Source organism: Notothenia coriiceps, unplaced genomic scaffold (genome assembly GCF_000735185.1).
Source record: "Notothenia coriiceps isolate Sejong01 unplaced genomic scaffold, NC01 NC01_scaffold00012465, whole genome shotgun sequence".
NCBI classification, from domain to species: domain Eukaryota; kingdom Metazoa; phylum Chordata; class Actinopteri; order Perciformes; family Nototheniidae; genus Notothenia; species Notothenia coriiceps.
Genome location: NW_011345166.1, coordinates 37278 through 54594, shown reverse-complemented (window position 1 = coordinate 54594; position 17317 = coordinate 37278). Strand labels below are relative to the sequence as shown.

At 39.4% G+C, this 17317-nt stretch overlaps 1 protein-coding gene across 1 annotated transcript; it reads right to left on the bottom strand.

Annotated features, from left to right (window-relative positions):
* Window positions 1–730: 730 nt before the first annotated feature.
* LOC104947369 (mitogen-activated protein kinase-binding protein 1-like) lies at window positions 731–16464 on the bottom strand (the record flags this gene model as incomplete). Its single annotated transcript, XM_010773370.1, has 19 exons — window positions 16363–16464; window positions 15126–15217; window positions 13124–13186; window positions 12869–12926; window positions 11660–11830; window positions 11157–11294; window positions 10469–10651; window positions 8154–8314; window positions 7419–7608; window positions 6464–6607; window positions 6156–6343; window positions 5398–5489; window positions 5166–5291; window positions 4725–4795; window positions 2795–2913; window positions 1684–1759; window positions 1456–1567; window positions 1236–1299; window positions 731–841 (listed from the first exon to the last, which is right to left on the bottom strand). Coding segments are annotated over exons 1-19 (2261 nt in total), but the record flags the coding sequence as incomplete, so codon positions are not given.
* Between the last annotated feature and the right edge of the window lie 853 nt (window positions 16465–17317).

Sequence of the window (17317 nt, the reverse complement as noted above, 5' to 3'; positions counted from 1 at the left end):
TGGGGTCAAAGTAATTGATTAGTTTGATACGTCTGTGGTACTGGTGTAGGTCCCTATGAAGTTCCTCCCAGTCGAATGCGGAGGGACGTGGGACGAATGTGAGGCCCCTCTGCAGTAACTGTTGTTGGGCTGCAGAGGGGTGAACAGTTTGGACAAGTTAAGAAGGGTTGATGATGAGTTCCACCCCAGGTCCGGGTGTGGTGGGTGTTGTGTGAGTGGGTTTGTGGTGTGTCCCGGGTTGGTTTCGGGAGTAATCAGAAATTCAGTTGTAGTTGTTGTACCCAGCTGTGAAAAATGAGTGCGGCTGATTCCGGGGACCAGTGTATGATATCTTGTCTGGTGGGGAAGATGTCGTCTGGAATGCCTGCAAGGTGTTTGGCGTCGGTGAAGGGGTGTTATTAATGATGTCCAGGTTGTACTGATGTGTGAGGGGTAAGGAGGATGAGTAATGGATGTGTGGGGACCTAAATCTGTTTACACAGTCACGTGTGGGGACTCGCCTCCCATCATTAATTAATTTTACGGTGAAGACTTGGTTAGGGTTAGGGTAAGGGTTAGAGTTAGGGTAAGGGTAAGGGTTAGGCATGTGTTGGTTATGCTTAAGGTTAGGATAAGTCTCCAGGAAATGCATGTAAGTCAATGTAATGTCCCCTGAAGTGATGTATACATGGTGTGTGTGTGTGTGCGTGCGTGCGTGCGTGCGTGCGTGTGTGTGTGTGTGTGTGTTCACCTGAGACTGGAGGAGTTGCAGGGTGGTGTGTTTGGGTTTTGCCGGAGCTGGCGCAGCCGCTCTCTCATGCTGATCGTCAGCTCTGCAGCCAGTCGCCACACAAAGATACAGCTGGGAGATAAAAGCATTCACGCATTAAAAATGCAACATTTCATTTCAGCTCCACTGTTGAGGGAACTGTGTGCAAAGACGTTTCTCCGCTCATTACCTCTGAGGCAGAAGAGGATATCAATTTGGTTTTCCACAGTAGTTTTATTCTAGTGCCCAATCCATATTTGGAAGTCTCATTGTTATATGAGCTCTGAGTTCAAATATAGAATGAATGTGTGTTATCATTAAAACTCAAACTGAATGATAGTAGTTTAAAAGCTTAATTTCTAAAGAGTATGTATTACTTTCATTAGAATGTATCCCTGTGTCTTTTCCCCCCGTTCCTATCACTGTTGTCCCTGTTAAGTCACTAATGTTTATATTTGTACACAAGTATAAAAGGATTGTTTCTCACCTGTCGCCTGACACAGAAATCAAATGCCTGCAATCGTTGGTAAACTTCAGCCCGGTGACAATCTCTGCAAAACACAACGATATGTCGGAGGGAGTTATATTGTGTTTCCTGGCAGGTGTAGGTGATAAACACCCTGCTGCTATAAGAGTGTGATTCACTCGCAACTCATGTTGACAACATTAAATATGTGTGTGTGGGGCACAGGTGTGTGTTTTATTACCAGAGTGTCCATCCATCGTGGCCACACACTCCCCGCTGTCGAAGTCAAAGATGCTGATGTTTTTATCGGAGCTGCTGGTGGCCACGTATTGACCAGACGGATCGAACTGGACCTGCCCGGAAACAGGACAAAAAGGGTCAATATGCTGTGTATATATATATATGGGAAGGGTAAGACACATAGACTGTATATATGGTAAGACATTAGGAGTGTTGAGTAGCACGTTACCCTGAGCACACTGCCGTCCTCGCTCAGGGAGCCCTTGTAGAGTTTCTCCTGCTTGCCGTTGCTGATGTTGAAAATCCTGCAGACAGGAGGAAAATAAATAAATCCTCTTTAATCGTCTCACGCGTACATCTTACACCACGCGCACTGAAATTAAGACTATTTATTTAACCCATTCTAGTGTTGGGGGCAGTTGTTATACAGCACCCAGTGAGCAGTTTTGCTCAATAGCACCTTGCCCAGGAGTCAAACTAGCACATCTAAAGTACCAGTCCACTCTCCATACTTGGTCTATTCTAAGGATTGAACCAGCGACCCTCCGGTTCCAAATCAATCCCTACAGAGTCGCTACTGCCACACAAAATGACTCTGAATTTAACCAATCCTAGTAAATTTGCAATTATTCTGTATATCTGTAAATTATATACTATCATATGCATTTACAGTATATTATGAGCTTATATTCCTGCTACTGCAGTATTTTTGACCTTAGAACATTTTGATTATCCAGAATGTTGTATTTTGTAACATCCCCACGCTTGACGCCCTCAAGTCCCGTCTGTTTGCCAAGGCCTTCGGCCCCTAATTTATTTGTTGTTTTGTCTGTCTGACTGTTTGTCTGACTGCCTTTTGTTTTTGTTTGTTTGTTTTTACTCCTGTTTTTCTTTGTAAAGCGACCTTGGGTCCCATGAAAGGCGCTATATAAATCTAAGCTATTATTATTATTATTTTTATTATTGTTTATTTCTTTATACTATTTTTCTCATTCATTTTATTTATAAAATCTTTTCCACTTTTAAGTATTTTTATTTTTATGTTGAGCACACTGGTCCTGTAAAAAGATTATTTCCCAATTTGGGATTTATAAAGTATATGTATCTATCATCTATCTATCTATCTATCTATTTATTAGGCTCAGTGGGCAGCTATTGTTCACAACGCTGGGGAGTCAGAGTGGAGTGCTTTGCTCAAGGACACCAAGGCAGAAGTTTGTCACTTGTAAACTTGTACCAGTGACCCTCTGGTTCCCCAGCCTACGGACTGAGCTGCTGCCCTTGTTTCCTTATTGCTAACCTCATGGAAATTCGAGAAAAACACACCCCCAGCCTCTCACCTGATGGATCGGTCCTGGCAGCCGACAGCAGCGTGGCAGGTGGGGTCCACCCCCATGTCGTACAGAGTGGTCTTCATCACCATGTGGTGAGAACGCCTGAACTCTGTTCCTCTGTCCGTCTGGGAAACAAATAGAAACTGTGAGGTTTGTTCTGAAGAGGATAGCTACTGTTGTTTTAGCATAAGGGGACATTTAATACATAATACAGCAGAAGACTTCATATTCAAATTGGCATACAGTTAGTAGTATACAGCGTGTCATTCTGTTTAAGGAGGGTAGCTAAATGAATAACACTGAAAATACAGTGGGAATTTGACCTACGCCTATAGATATCTCAAATTTGCACAGATCAGTTTAAATGATCAATATATACATAATAATGGCACAATGTGAGTTATTCAAAATGACGATTTAGTTGAACTAATGATTTAGTTGACATCACTTTTACCTAGAGCTGATACCTTCAAAACCAAAATGAAGATATAAACAGTGAGTAAAGAAAAACGTTCCCAATCATCCCAAGAAATACTACGGTACCGTAATTACATGCAATCAATATTTGGTTGATTGAGTTCTACAATTGTGTTCTAACCCACAGGAGCAAACACCAAAACAATTTTTAAAACTGTTTAATCCCTACTTTCTTTAGCAAACTTCTTTAACATTAAAGATCATGTACCTTTCTATAGTCATGCAGACGAAAATAATAATCATGAATGGAGGTATTTTTACTGAAATAGCCCATCCCTTATGAGCTCATAGACAGGACATTAAAAGGTGAAGCTCATCTTCATTTCACCTAGCTCAAACAACAACAAAGACTTCTTCAAAAATGCATCTTATTTCACATAACAAGGCAGTATATACACATAGTTGATGTGTGTGGAATGGATGAAAGGCAGAACATTAAGTATTTGCGTTGGTTGAAGTTTAGCAGAACATGTACTTTTTGAATGAAGGCCATAGAAAATCAGTCTTTGAAAACAGTGAGCACAATAACAGGCAGCTTCAAAAGATGATCGTTACGTTCTGCTGAGCTCGGGCCTGTCACAACACGCTCCTGAAAGAACACTCTGTAAATGTCAGGATGCTGAGGAGAGGTTTCACTGGAGACCAACAAGCCATGGGTTTTCTTGCTCTACAAAACCTAATGAGTCACTGCAGAGGCCTGAATCACAGAATGATGTCGGAAAAATGGTCACAGTGACCCAGAATCAAGAGTAGAGGAAAGGATGCAGCAGGATGTCATTTTTAGCATTTAGTTATACAACCTGAACACCCATATACTCCTTTTCTAGTATATGCTGTAGAGTTGTATTCACAAACAGAGGCTAAATGTATTGTGTTGCTGTTGTGCAGCAATTCATAGTTTGGGGGGAAAAAATACATTCATAAATAATTGTAGTCAAAAATCAATGAAGCAGCAAGCAATGCTGAACCAAGATCAGAGCTGTGTCTTTAATGGCTGGATATAATTAGGAGAATTTAAGGAAATTCATTTTTGCTGAAGCGTCCTCTGTATTGCAAAAATAAGCAGTAAGTCGAGGAAAAAAACGTGTTTTAAGTGATGTTAAAATAGCTGCAGCATAAGCTAGCATCAATCTGTATTCCTTTAGTAAAATGTTCTGATTTCATGTGATTATGACAAAAACAATTACAAAAACAATGTCATATTAAAAGAAAAAGTTCGGAGGAAGTTATATTTTGTTGTCTGAGTATCGATTTATATTATCAAATATATGGAAGACTTGACATTTGGTTGAATATTAAATAAATAATCATGTTTTTCTCATCATGTGATACACTAACTCATAGTTTAGCTGGTGTATTGACATACTGTATGAGTGTTTATTGGCTATTGTACATCAGAATCCACCTGAGGAAAGACACGTTTAACCGTTGGTTAGCATCTTGCTGAAAAGCGTTATACCTGATGTGCAGTGCGGAAATAGATGCTCTTGTCGGCCCCACAGCTGATCATCTTCACCTTATTCTCATCGGCTGAAGAACAAAGACACAACATATCAAGTTATTAACGCCCATAATACAACAAGTGTACCAGTTCATATCCAGTTAGTCATTTTCTTCAATCTCGAGATAAAGAAAATCTTGACAATCATAGACTTAGTCAATCTAAATTCAAAAACCAGGTTGCTAGAAGGCAAATTGAGAGAACATTTAAACAAAGCGCAGAACTTAAAGAGCTCTCTGCTTACAACAAACAAAGCTCCACTTAGCAAATGCATAGCTGTAATCTATTATCTAAACAAGCAGAGCGGCAAGTGAAATAAAAGCGTGGGACTGAAAGGAGATGAGAGCGAGGATTAGGCAAAGATTAGCTGTCAGATGTTGACAGACTCGAGTGGCTCACCAGCGAAGCGGACTGCTGTTATGGATGAAGAGTGCTCGTCGAGAGTCTGCAGAAGACTGTAGTCGTCCTCCGCATTCAAGACGTGGATCAGACGGTCCCTGCTAGAGGAGGCCAGCAGCTTCAGGCCTGACAGTGATAAGGCAAAGAAATCACATAATCGTACACACAGCCAACACACAAAGATCTTTCAAGAGTGTTGTGACTATGATCGTCAAGAAAAACCCACACTGACCTGTTTCTGGTTTGCTGTATTCCAGGCAGAGGATCTCAGCATCATGGGCCTCTACTTTCAGGATCTCCTCCATGCTGCTGAGGTCATGAACCCTGGAGAGTATTAGATTACATTAGATATATCTGATTCATCCTAAATTGGGAAATTGTTTTTTTTACAGAAGTCTATAACAACATTTTGTCAGTGTGGATAACTACCGGCAATTTATTTTATATATTGTTTTATTTTTTGTATCCTGTGTTTAATTTTCCCTGTTATACTCTTTTTTAACAATATATTATAGGTCTCAGATATGTACAAAACATGTTTCTGAAGGGTTTAGCACAAAACAACAAAACATTGTGACAAAGTGGCCAAAATCTGATCGGCTCATTTTCAGACAGGTTTTTATATTAATTCATCAGGACAAAAAGAGAGATAATCTTTTTTCCTGAAATATTTAGAAAAAATAAGACAAGAAAAAATATAAATACTGAATACATTCTAGTGTGAAAAGTGGTTGGAGTTAAGTACAAATGAAATCCAATGGAGTAGACTGTGACAACACTGTGTAGTAATTGTAGAGGGTTATATAAAAAGGGGGAAAAGAATGGAATCTGGTTCAAGAAAATAATAAAATATGAAGCTGGGAGTTTTCTGCTAGTCAGAGTTATTGCTGTTGGCAGCAGTAGGTGGAGAGGGTATTTAAATGCATGTTTTTTTAAGATGGAGGTCACCTCAGCCATACATCAGTCTCAGTTTAATCCTCCCTGTCCTACCTCAGCACCCCGCTGCGATCTCCAGATGCCAGATGTTTTCCGTCTGGACTCACACAGATGGTCCTGATGCCCGTCCTGCTTTCTGCTGTCTGTCCGTCTCCGGGTCTGTCTGCGTTCATGTTGGTCAAACACTCCGGATCCAGCAAGGTACTGGTGTTTCCGTCTATGTAGATTATATTCAGGAGATCCTACAAGGCGATGGTGGAAAGAGAAATAACGCGTCAAAGGGAGAATGTGTGCTTCTGAAATAATCACCGGTTTTTATTTTGTAGGAGATGAAGAAATACAGATATTTACGCCAAACTCACTTTGCTGAGGATATTCTGAGAGTGATCACGAGCGTGTGTCCAGTCTGACGGGCGCCACAGTCTGATGGTGTTATCAGCTGAGCAACTAAGGAATACACCTGATGACAAACCAGCAGCAAATTCACCACGAACATCTGGGAACATCTGGGGAAGGAGGAGAGAGAAGGGTTTTAATTAGGTGGGACTGCAGGGAATATTAATTATGCAGAAATTCAATGCAGAGCCATAGATTTACATTCATTATGGAGCGTGTTATGATAAGCTGTGGGACTTTAATCCAATGGTAGTTGTTGGTTGTGAAAATGTTTTGAATTAATAAGGCTAGTTTAGACAGTATTTTTATCCACAATAAAGAGCTGACTATATTCAACCACGGACAAAACTCGGTTTTGTAAAATGACCAATAAAATGTTTTTGTAATGTACAAGATATAGTGACGTGTTGATATGTTACAAGAAAAATTGATTGTAATAACTCAATCATTTACTGTGGCAAGGGAAAATATGTCATGATAATCATAACATATATATTGCGATGAGGTAAAAATGATTTTTGTGAAAATAATAACAGTTTCTCATAACAAGAAATAAATGCATTATGGATTGCCTTTTAGTGGCTATCATCAGCAAGTACAAACATTTCCAACATTGGTAAGAGAATAATATTAGTATATAGCCTATTAATTTAATTAGCAATTGAGAAATATAAAAATAAGATCCAATTGTGTGTCCTAAATTAGATATTTGGACTTTAGTGACTAAATAAGTGCCCAAAAGAGGCAAAGTGTTGGCGCTATGTGGCATTTAATCCCCCAAGGTTCCCCTATCAGCAGCCCAGTCAATACAACGTTTAACCCATTGTGTAATTATTAACTACACACGGAATCAGGCACTGGTTTGAAACACACTACACGTGTCGCCGTGGTGAAAGAGGTGTTTATTGTTCACTTGTTTACTTCCAGGTCCCCGACACAGGCAGCATGGTAGAGGGCGGAGTGCACCTTCTCCACCCTGCTGATGTCCGTCACATCCCACACATACACACTGTGGTCGCTGTACACACAGCTGAGCCACTGGCTGACGGGGTCAAAGGTCACAGCAATGGTGTCTGGGTAACGGGCGTCCGTCATGGTAGGAAACAGGTTGCTGATGGGAAAGTGATTGTTATAGATTAGTTTTGTCATGGGAGGGTTATTTTCTAAACAACGATACAATACCCTGAGAAATGTTTATAATATACCATTTTCGATGCTACAAGGGAGTTTCTCTTCAATATTGAGTGCATAAAATGTAATTATTTTATTATATTACAAAGATATAAGATGATACTGGCTACTCTAGGATAGTCATTTTCACAATATTTAATTTTTGTGGAAATGCTTGAAAAACTGTTTTGTGTATAAAAAGAAAAAGAGGTAAGAAATTAGACAAATGTAACCCCACTTTTCTTTTAAACCCATCATAACTCTGTCAGGGTTTGTAAAATATCTGGTACAGTTAAATAACTAAAAGTGAGCTATTTCAAGTCAAAACCCACTATTGATTTTGGCTCTAGCTGGAAACATTTAGGTGTTTTTTAAGCTGTGAAACTGAGTCACTTGAGACAGGAGGTGCTATAAATTCAGAGCGTTTGTTCCTGCAGTGGATCCCTGCCAACAAAAGGCTGTGTTTCCTCCTGATCTCTTCCTCACCTGGCCTCCCTGAGGGCTGAGGCGTCAGAGCCGAGGTGGTGCGGCCGCGGCAGCGTGCAGATGAAGCAGAGGTCGACGGGGCTGAAGGCTCGCACCGTTCCATCAGAGCAGCCACAGAAGACCAGATCCTCAGAGAGAGACAGGGACTGAGCCACGCCCGTCTGGAAGGAAGGACACGAGACAACAGGCGTCAGCATTTCATAGTTATAGAAGACCCTACTGTAGCAGGGAAATCTGTCCGTGTAAAATGTACAGTATTGTTGCCTCCTTTTCCATGTTTCCTCAAATTGATTTTCCTGAAGCCTCATGGAAAAAGTGATTCTTTCCATAAAAAATATCAGACCAGTTGTCAAGCGATGGGATGTCCGGTTTGAGCCATTTTCTGTGCAGCTCCTGTGCTCCGGTACACGACCAGAATTGTTTTTATCTGATATTTTTCTTAAAACGGAAAGCAACCCGTGTGTATTATTTTGGTTTTCTTCTCAGTTTCTGTTTTCTTTCTATTTTATATTATGATTATGGTTATTATTATTTGTTTCACTTATTGTTTGTTTCAAATCACAATCAAGTTTATTGCCAGGTACATTTACACAAACATGGAATTTGCTTTAGTGTCTTGAGAAACTATTTAGTATTAACAAAGAATAAAGACAAGTACTTACACCAAATTTAAATATACAAAGAACCTTAAAAGCCAAAGAACTAAAACACTTAGGACAATTTATATATGAAAATATATGGCAAACTACAGTTTATTATAGTTTAAAGTGGAGGGCTGTGCAGACGTGTGCAAAGACTTGCAAAATATATTCAGAGAGCTGAGCATGGACGAGGCTCAAAAATGATCAAACTGTATTATCAATACTTGACTGTGACTATATAAAGAAATACAAAAATAATTTTAAAATAATTCTGTCCATGGATAATAAGAAGAAAGGCATAATTGAAAAATCCCCTATGGGAAAATCAGTTGACTCGGTTGCTGATAAATTCAAATAGGCACATGCACAAAAAGAAGCCCTGGAGAGATTAGGCCCAAAATACACATGAAAGGAGAGGAGTCAGAGTGAAGGAGCTGCCTTGTTTGGCGCCACATTTCCAGATACCAGTCAACACAATCTTTTTTTTTTTGGTCCGTGCGGGGACATTAACCGGTGACCATCTGGTTTCCAAGCCAAGCCTCTACAGACTGAAACACTGCTTGCTCCAATATAAAAAGGGGACCTCTTTTAAAATCCCAAGTATCAAGAGAAATCAAGTGCAGTTTCATGATTAAGTGTAGAGGAGAGCCCCAGCCCTGCGTGTCAGTAATGATAAAGGTTACAGAAGGTTGCAGAGGGACATCAATGCGTCCTTATTGGAACGCTTCCAAACACCTTCTGTACTCGGTCCCTGCTGCTAATCCCTCGCTGATCCTCTGACAGTAAGCAGGCGCAGGACTCACACACTTTCATCTTCTTTATTAAACACCACAGCTGGACACCGAGCACGATAGGTTGTACAGCACGCAGTAATGGATGCATAAATATACTGGAGCATTAACTTCCCATTAATATCCCGGACACCTACTGAAGCAATAAAGAACTAAATGCATGTTCATGGAAAAGCATTAGCATAGCCTTTGCGGCCTTTCAAAGTAAGAAATAAATGTCGTAATGCCACATAGGTTTTTAACCACGCTTATTAATGTGAATTTTTAAAGATACATTTCACAGCAAAAGGTTGCTCTAAAGGTAGAAAATGGAGTTTGACTCAAAGTATTATTAAAGAAACGCGAATGTATCTACATGATAGGCATAACATGTATTAGAAAAATATTAGAAAGATGCTTTTTTTTTGTCAAAGCCGATGTGAAGGTTAATAAATTCTGTGATCAAATGTAAAATGTGTTATATTGGGCGATATATGAAGAATTAACTGTAACTTGAATATCATTCTGTCACATCTGTGCCTTAAATATAACAGTACAGCCAGGAGATTGTTAGCTTAGCTTAGCACAAAAACTAGAAACAGGGGTAACAGCTAGCTTTGCTCTGATATTAAGTTTTTGAAAGTATTTATAATACATTTTTATATATAAAGTGAGCTTTAAAGTTGCTGGTTGACAGACTTTTTTTTATTAAGGCAGAGGAATACTTCTGAGATATCACCTTTTTGGTAAATACAGGGCAGTGCATATCAGCACCTACATATTAAACCAACCAACCAATATCCCCCGCATCACTCCCACCTCTGGGTAAATATCATAAATACAAGTAGTGGTGACTAGAGCCCAACATTGTCACTGTTGGATTCTTCCTGTAACTGTCACTCACCCGCAGGTCCACCCACTTGTCCAGCGTCCTCTTGCTGTTAAACTCGCACAGCACGCCGGAGGAGGTGATGCAGAAGGTGGAGTCGGATGCAGAGCCCCGCCCACAGGCCACATCACAGAAGAAGTTGTTCCTCAGATCCCCCAGCAGCCCCGAGCGGCCCAGCAGAGGGACAGGGGCGCTGGCCTGAACACCACAGAGGGGTGAGGGTCAGGGGATGAGGGTTTAAGCAGAATACTGGCAACATTTACACTCATCACAAAGTTACTTCTTTGTTTGTTGACATTACATCAGCATCCAGTCATTAGGAAATGTGTCTAGTAAGATTTTTTCATTTTAAAAATAAAATTGCTTGGTGTTGAAACTAACAAAGGAATGCCAAAAGAGATGACAAAGAATTTCACAGGTGTTACCAAATGTTTTCCCATTTCTTTATCTGAGTGTTTCCATGTGTGATTATGCAATAAGCTGCAGTAAAGCTGTGAACACCACTTTGTAAAGGTTAATGATGTGAAGACACAATGCTTTAGAACAATGAGATATCAATAAAAAAGGAACTGGGACAAAACCAAACTCCCACTCAACTTTGATTTGAGCTTGGGCCGTTGTCAAAGCAATGAGTGTTAGTCATACGGTATAACAACTTACTACAAACCTCTTTAAAAAAAAAGTCACCAACATGATACATTACCTTATTGGCCTTGCAGTGGTCCAGATACCAGAACTTGACATGTCTGTTCCCCACAGTTACAAAGTAGGAGCTGTCCTCAGAGAAAGACACACCCGTCACCTGACTGGACACCTTGTTGGCCGCCACAACTACATCTTTCTGCAAGACAATAATACAACAAAACATGTTCAAAACAGAGCATTCATTATATGGAAAATCATTTTTTTTAAATCATATAAAAACAACAAAGGCAATATGTAAACACACTGGCATTCAAAGGGTTTAAAGTGTGAAAATGAATGAATAGTTGGTAGTCATGATCAGGACTGATATATAAGAAAATGTGGCATAAGGGTTAAATACTTTTTGATTTTATACAAAACACACTTCCAGTCTTTATGCTGAGCTTACTGATAATACATATGCATAATTTCCCAAATATTCAAAATACTCCAAAATCATAACTAGGAGTGTGTAGGTAAAACCCAACTACTTTGTAGCTTGCACCAATATGACAGATGTACCTTCCATGCCCAGACGTTGACCATCATGTCATGCTGGTTTCCCACACTGACAATATATTTGCTGTTGGGGGAGAAAGCCACACAGGAGACGCCATATTGGTGCCTCTGGAGCTCCGACACCTGTCTCTGTTCTGCCACATCCCAAAGTCTCACCGCTGGAAGGTGACCGCTCTGGGGAAAATAACAGAGGGATATAGAGGAAATAGGTCAACACTATGTTTTATTTGTTGTCCCCAGTCTTTAAATCCACTGGAACAACATAGAGCAGTCACCTGTCAGTTAAGAGAGATTATCCACTCTGTCGCTGACCTCTGCTCACCGTATACAGTTACTTGTCCCTGGGCCTGATCCTTTCTATTTTCTCTCAAGGGTTTAAAGGTTAGCAGTCTATTTGTGTGGCCTCTCGCTTTGATATAATTACCTTTCAAAAAGTTAACAGTTGAGAGGAAATGCAACCTGAAGGACACTGAAATGAATGACATTCATCTAAAGTCTGAGCTGCATACTGAAGAGACAGAAATAAAAAGACGTATGAAAAAAACATATGCACGTCTGCCGCCTGCCTGTCCTTGATGTAAATGAGCTCCTGTGTGGTGAATGAATGAGGGACGTTTCTTATCTGATCAATCACTCAGGAGCATCTTCTCCTTTTTCAAGGAAATTCTCTCAGAGCTGTGATGCTCTCAGTTGGTTGCAGAATATTATATAAACATTTTGCCTGAAAGATTAAACGCAGTTTTATAAAAAAAACCTGTTCTGTAATCACTTTCGAGTATATATAGTGTAAAAAAAAAAGTGTTTTAACATCAGCAGAAAAGCGGCCTATCCTTGTTGCATTTGGTCTGTTGGACTTTGGTCTCTGCAGTCATGGCAACTACTGCACGCTCCTCCACTTACATGCAGAAGTCTTTAATCGGCTTTGATTGGCTATGGCGGATTAAGATAGTGTGTTGTGTTGAGGCACAAACTGTTACTACAACATACATGCAATTTATTTACAGACAAATGACAGTGATACATGAAGGGAACTCACTCTTAAGCACTCCCCCAATAAGACATGCATGATCACCATTCATAAATGACTGTAGGCCTACATCCTGCTGGGATGTTCTCAACTATTTATGCTATGGGAAACTGAAGCCTCCAAGATGTGGAAATTCTGGAAAAGCACATTAATGCAAGGCCAGATTGACAGTAAAAAATACTAACCTCTCCAGTGACCAAGTGCTTGCCATCGGGGGAGAAAGAAAGAGCTGTAATGGTCTTCCTGTGAGACAAAGACAGAAAAACAGCTCAGTGGGATTTTTAAGTAAATATTCTTTCTACCCAAATACACCACCGTCCATACCACCAAGCAGAAAGAAGAGGGTATCTACACTTGTGCTTGTTGCTGGATGTAGTTGATAGATAAAAAATAGTCCCAACATGAACCTGCTAGGCAGATTGTATTTGGGTTCAACTCACCGTGACGTGTTGATAATGTGGTGCTGTCTGTTCTTTTTGGCGTTGAGCAGAACTACCACACACCTACAGAAGGAAAAAATACAATCATAATTCACAATATGAGGTATGTTAACTTTTAACCAATAATGCATTTGTCTTGGAACTGATGTTTGGTATATATTCCTTGCACGGAAGGAACGGTTTAATTTCCGGTGCCAACCTTAAAGTGACATTGAAGATATTTAGTGAAAGTTCAATGGAAAATAAATATTTTCAGCTCAGGAATAATTTAATTATCTTTTCACAGTGCATAGCCTACTTGTCGCAGTTTTTAACATACAGAGGCTTACTGATAATACACCATGAAATAATAAACATTTGAACTCTGATGTAACACAGTCTAAATAGTATTAATCTACAGAAGTAAACCAAAGTGTACTAATCTCGGTCGATCCGTAATTAAACCTTATTCTGTGAACTATTTAAGAAAACAACAAGAAACACAATAATCCTGTACTTTTTCATAAATCTACTATTTTGTGGGTCATACAAGGTAGAATGCATGAAGAATTTCTGAACTGTAAAACAGATTGATATGAGTTACTGAGCTAGTTTAAAATATGCTGAAAGGTGTTCGACCACACTTCATGTATTTAGGTGAATATTTTTTCACATTTCAAAGAAATACACTTCTAAGTCTTTCTTGCAAACAGTTAACACAACGTGGGATGGGAAGATTGACATACACCACCCTAATGTCAGTTCTAATATGAAGCCGGTTAGCTTAGTTAGGTTTGCTTAGTTAGGTTAGCTTAGTTAGGTTAGCTTACGTATGTATTGGTAACACAATTCTCGTAACACCAATGTTACACAAATTCGAAGAGATATACCATGTTAATTTTAACTTGAACTTTTTTAAGTTGTTGGTAGAAAAGGTTTTTTTACTTTTCAACAAAGACAGAATGGCTTATATCCTTGTAAACCTAGCTAAGCTAATCGGCTCCTGGTGCTAGCTTCCACTTTATCATGAGGTAAGACTACTGTATCTTCTAATTAAGTTATTAATAATGAAATCATGAAAATATATAACTCCTTTGAGGGGAGTAAATAAACAATGGTACTAAACGTAACATAAACCCACTTTTGTACATTTGTGTAATGTGTTTGCATTGATTTTCTGAAAGCTTTAAATCAAAAGGTCCTGTCTTGATTGATTCAAGTGTTTTGTTCCTGTTTCTAGAGTGTGATTCATCCACTCTTTAACATTTTTCCATGTTCAGATGTTAATATAATGTTTCCTGGTAAGATAACTCCCTCTTCACAACCTCTTCCAAAAGCACCTGTTTGAAGCTGTCAGTTCTAAAATACCATAACAGGTAACTGCATTACTTGTGCAGATTTGAAGTGAAGCGGCATGAACATTGCCAGACTCTCAAATTTGGGAAGTAGGCTATAAAGCTCGCTAAAGAAAGAAACATAATCACAAACATACACTCTTGGCCACAACAATAGTGTGCACAGCAGCCATTGACTTTCTTAGTATTAATACAGCTTTGTCAGAATATTTGAGAACAACAAAAGAGGCTCAGTGCACTGTTTCTATTACAGCCTAGCATGCCCTAATGTGCTTGTTAATTAACAGTCTGCTTTCAGGCCTAAAGCATTGCCACTGTTTAGTTATATCAACATGCAACCTGCATCTCACAATTATTTTTATTTTGCATTGAAAGTTAACACAGCCAGTGTCACAGTTTGCCCAAATTAATAATACTACACAACACTCTTCACATCAGTGAGAAAATCAAAGGAAGCCTCCCCGAGGATAGGATAAAGAAGCTTTGGAGTTCCTCTGATCAGATACTCCACAGAGCTCTCCTCTTCAGTTCCTCTGAGATAACACATAGACAGAGGGATTTGCACACTAAATGTCTGTGTTAGGTAGATATGATAAGGAAGCTTGGAGTGCTGCTAGGTCAAAGGTCAGATATCTGGAAAAGGATGCAGAAATGGTCTCTCTTCTTACCCTGCAGGATAGGCAACCAGACCAGATCGGGGGTCACAGGCCAGACCGCTGTTTCCTGATGCTGTGATTCCTAACACCTTCTCTAAGGTCACCTGTAGAGACACACAGCGGGAGGATTCAATCACAGGGAGAATTGAAAGTAGAGTTGACAGTGGGATAAATACTGAACTCAAAGCAGCAGTGATTGAACTAAGCACCTTTGTCAATAATTCAAAGAGAGAAATAGATTGGTTTGAATGCAACATGGGAGGTCGATGTCTGACTAATGTCCACTCTGTCCGTCCGTCTGTCCGTCCGTCTGTCCGTCTGTCTGTCTGTCCGTCTGTCTGTCTGTCCGTCTGTCCGTCCGTCTGTCTGTCTGTCTGTCTGTCTGTCTGTCTGTCCGTCTGGGTAATTATAAAGCAGCCCTAAGTGTCATTGATTACTTTGGAGTAAGATGAAGGTACCTGAATCTACAGTACACTAAATATTAAGAGTGAATAATAAAAATCATGATCAGGCAATCGCAGGCTTGCTATCCTAAACTACTGTGAGCTTAAGGTTTCTATTTATTCTTGTTAATAAAAGTTATATATTTTTCTGAGTGTCACTGTCTAATCAGGCCCCTTTTATTTAGGTTAAAACTAATGGTATATACTCCTTAGGTATGTGTATAGTTAGATGTTCTATCTAGAAGTAATACAACTAAAACAAGAGACTTTGGTGCAAATTGGTAACCTAAACGATGTTATCATTGCCTAAACGATTTTATCATTATGGATTATTATCAAGTTGTAACATTTTAATTTTTGCCCACCACCAAAATGGCCAGTGAATTTCACAATTTTACAAAAATAAATTAGCCACTCAATAGATAACTATTGTTTTTTTAATAGTGAGTCAGGCAAATCGACCAGCCAAGTATATTTTACCAGTATTTGGCTTGTAAAATGTGCTAATATTTTACCCTAATAATAACTTATCTATGAAGCATTAGTCAACAATGTGTTATTATTAATAGAACAATTATTTACAAATATAACCCCTTTCTAAATGATGCCCAAATACCCTGTTCTCTATAGTTGCAGTTTCAAGTGCCATAAATGTTGCTCAGGTAGCATTTTACCTATCAATAATTACTGCAAGATATAACATTGATTTGTACTACACTGCAAATAGAAGGCTATCATAGAGTATTACTAATTGCTGCTTTTGCTCAGAAACTTTTAAAAAGTAGGTTCTGAGAATGAATAATTACCTTGCTGGTGAGACTTTCTTTCCTGTTCTTCTTGTGCCTGATTGATGGAGAACGCAGCAAATTCCTGATGCGACTTTTAAACGTAAACCCATCGCCTGGCATTTTGTGGCACTTCTGACAACTCTGACAACAATCCACTGGACAAGTGAATGCAGCAGGGCTGGAGAAGGGAAGGAAAAGCCTGTCAAAACCTCCCACCAACAAGCCTCCCACCAGGCAAACTTTATGTTCACAGAGTCGGACAGTGTTCCTGCTTCCGGGACTTGAACACGATAATCTCTTGAGTGGGTTTACTGGTCTCTGCTGTCTTCTGCAGCTTGTCGCTTCACATCAACAGCTTCTCATCTCCCAACACTTCTGGACTAATGTTGCCTCAACGCAACGGTTTGCACTGACAAGGGGAGGTGGAACAATCCGTTGCTCAGCTGTTTGCATCCATTGCATCACTGGATTAATCTCAGTCTCATGATTACATCAATGATGGCTTTTGTTGCTGTTGTAATTGATTTAATAGGATTACAGAGAGGCCACCGGCAGATTTAAGCCGCATGGCGAATGTTTCTTGAGTAGCTCAGTTTGTATGCTGATTGGACGATAAAACATACCCTTTTATGCATAATGGGCAATCTGTTGTTTAATATGCAAATGTATCTACGTTAAAGTAATCTTAACTTTTCTTCACAGTGATATTCAAAACGTAGCGCTAGGCTAGTTATTAATTGAGTTATTTAATAAGATGTAAAGGCTCAAAGCATGTTGCTGCTAATTATGTTAACCTGAAATGTTTTATCTAAAACAATACAAGTCATACTTTCTCGCGCTGTCCTAATTTTAAAACGTTATCAAAATTCTGTGTGCTATTCCGGGAAAAAGTAGACGCTCCCCGATGACGCCTGACCAATCAAAATCATTGTAGAGAAATGTAGCTGACCAAGCTGACCCTACAGTCTATTAT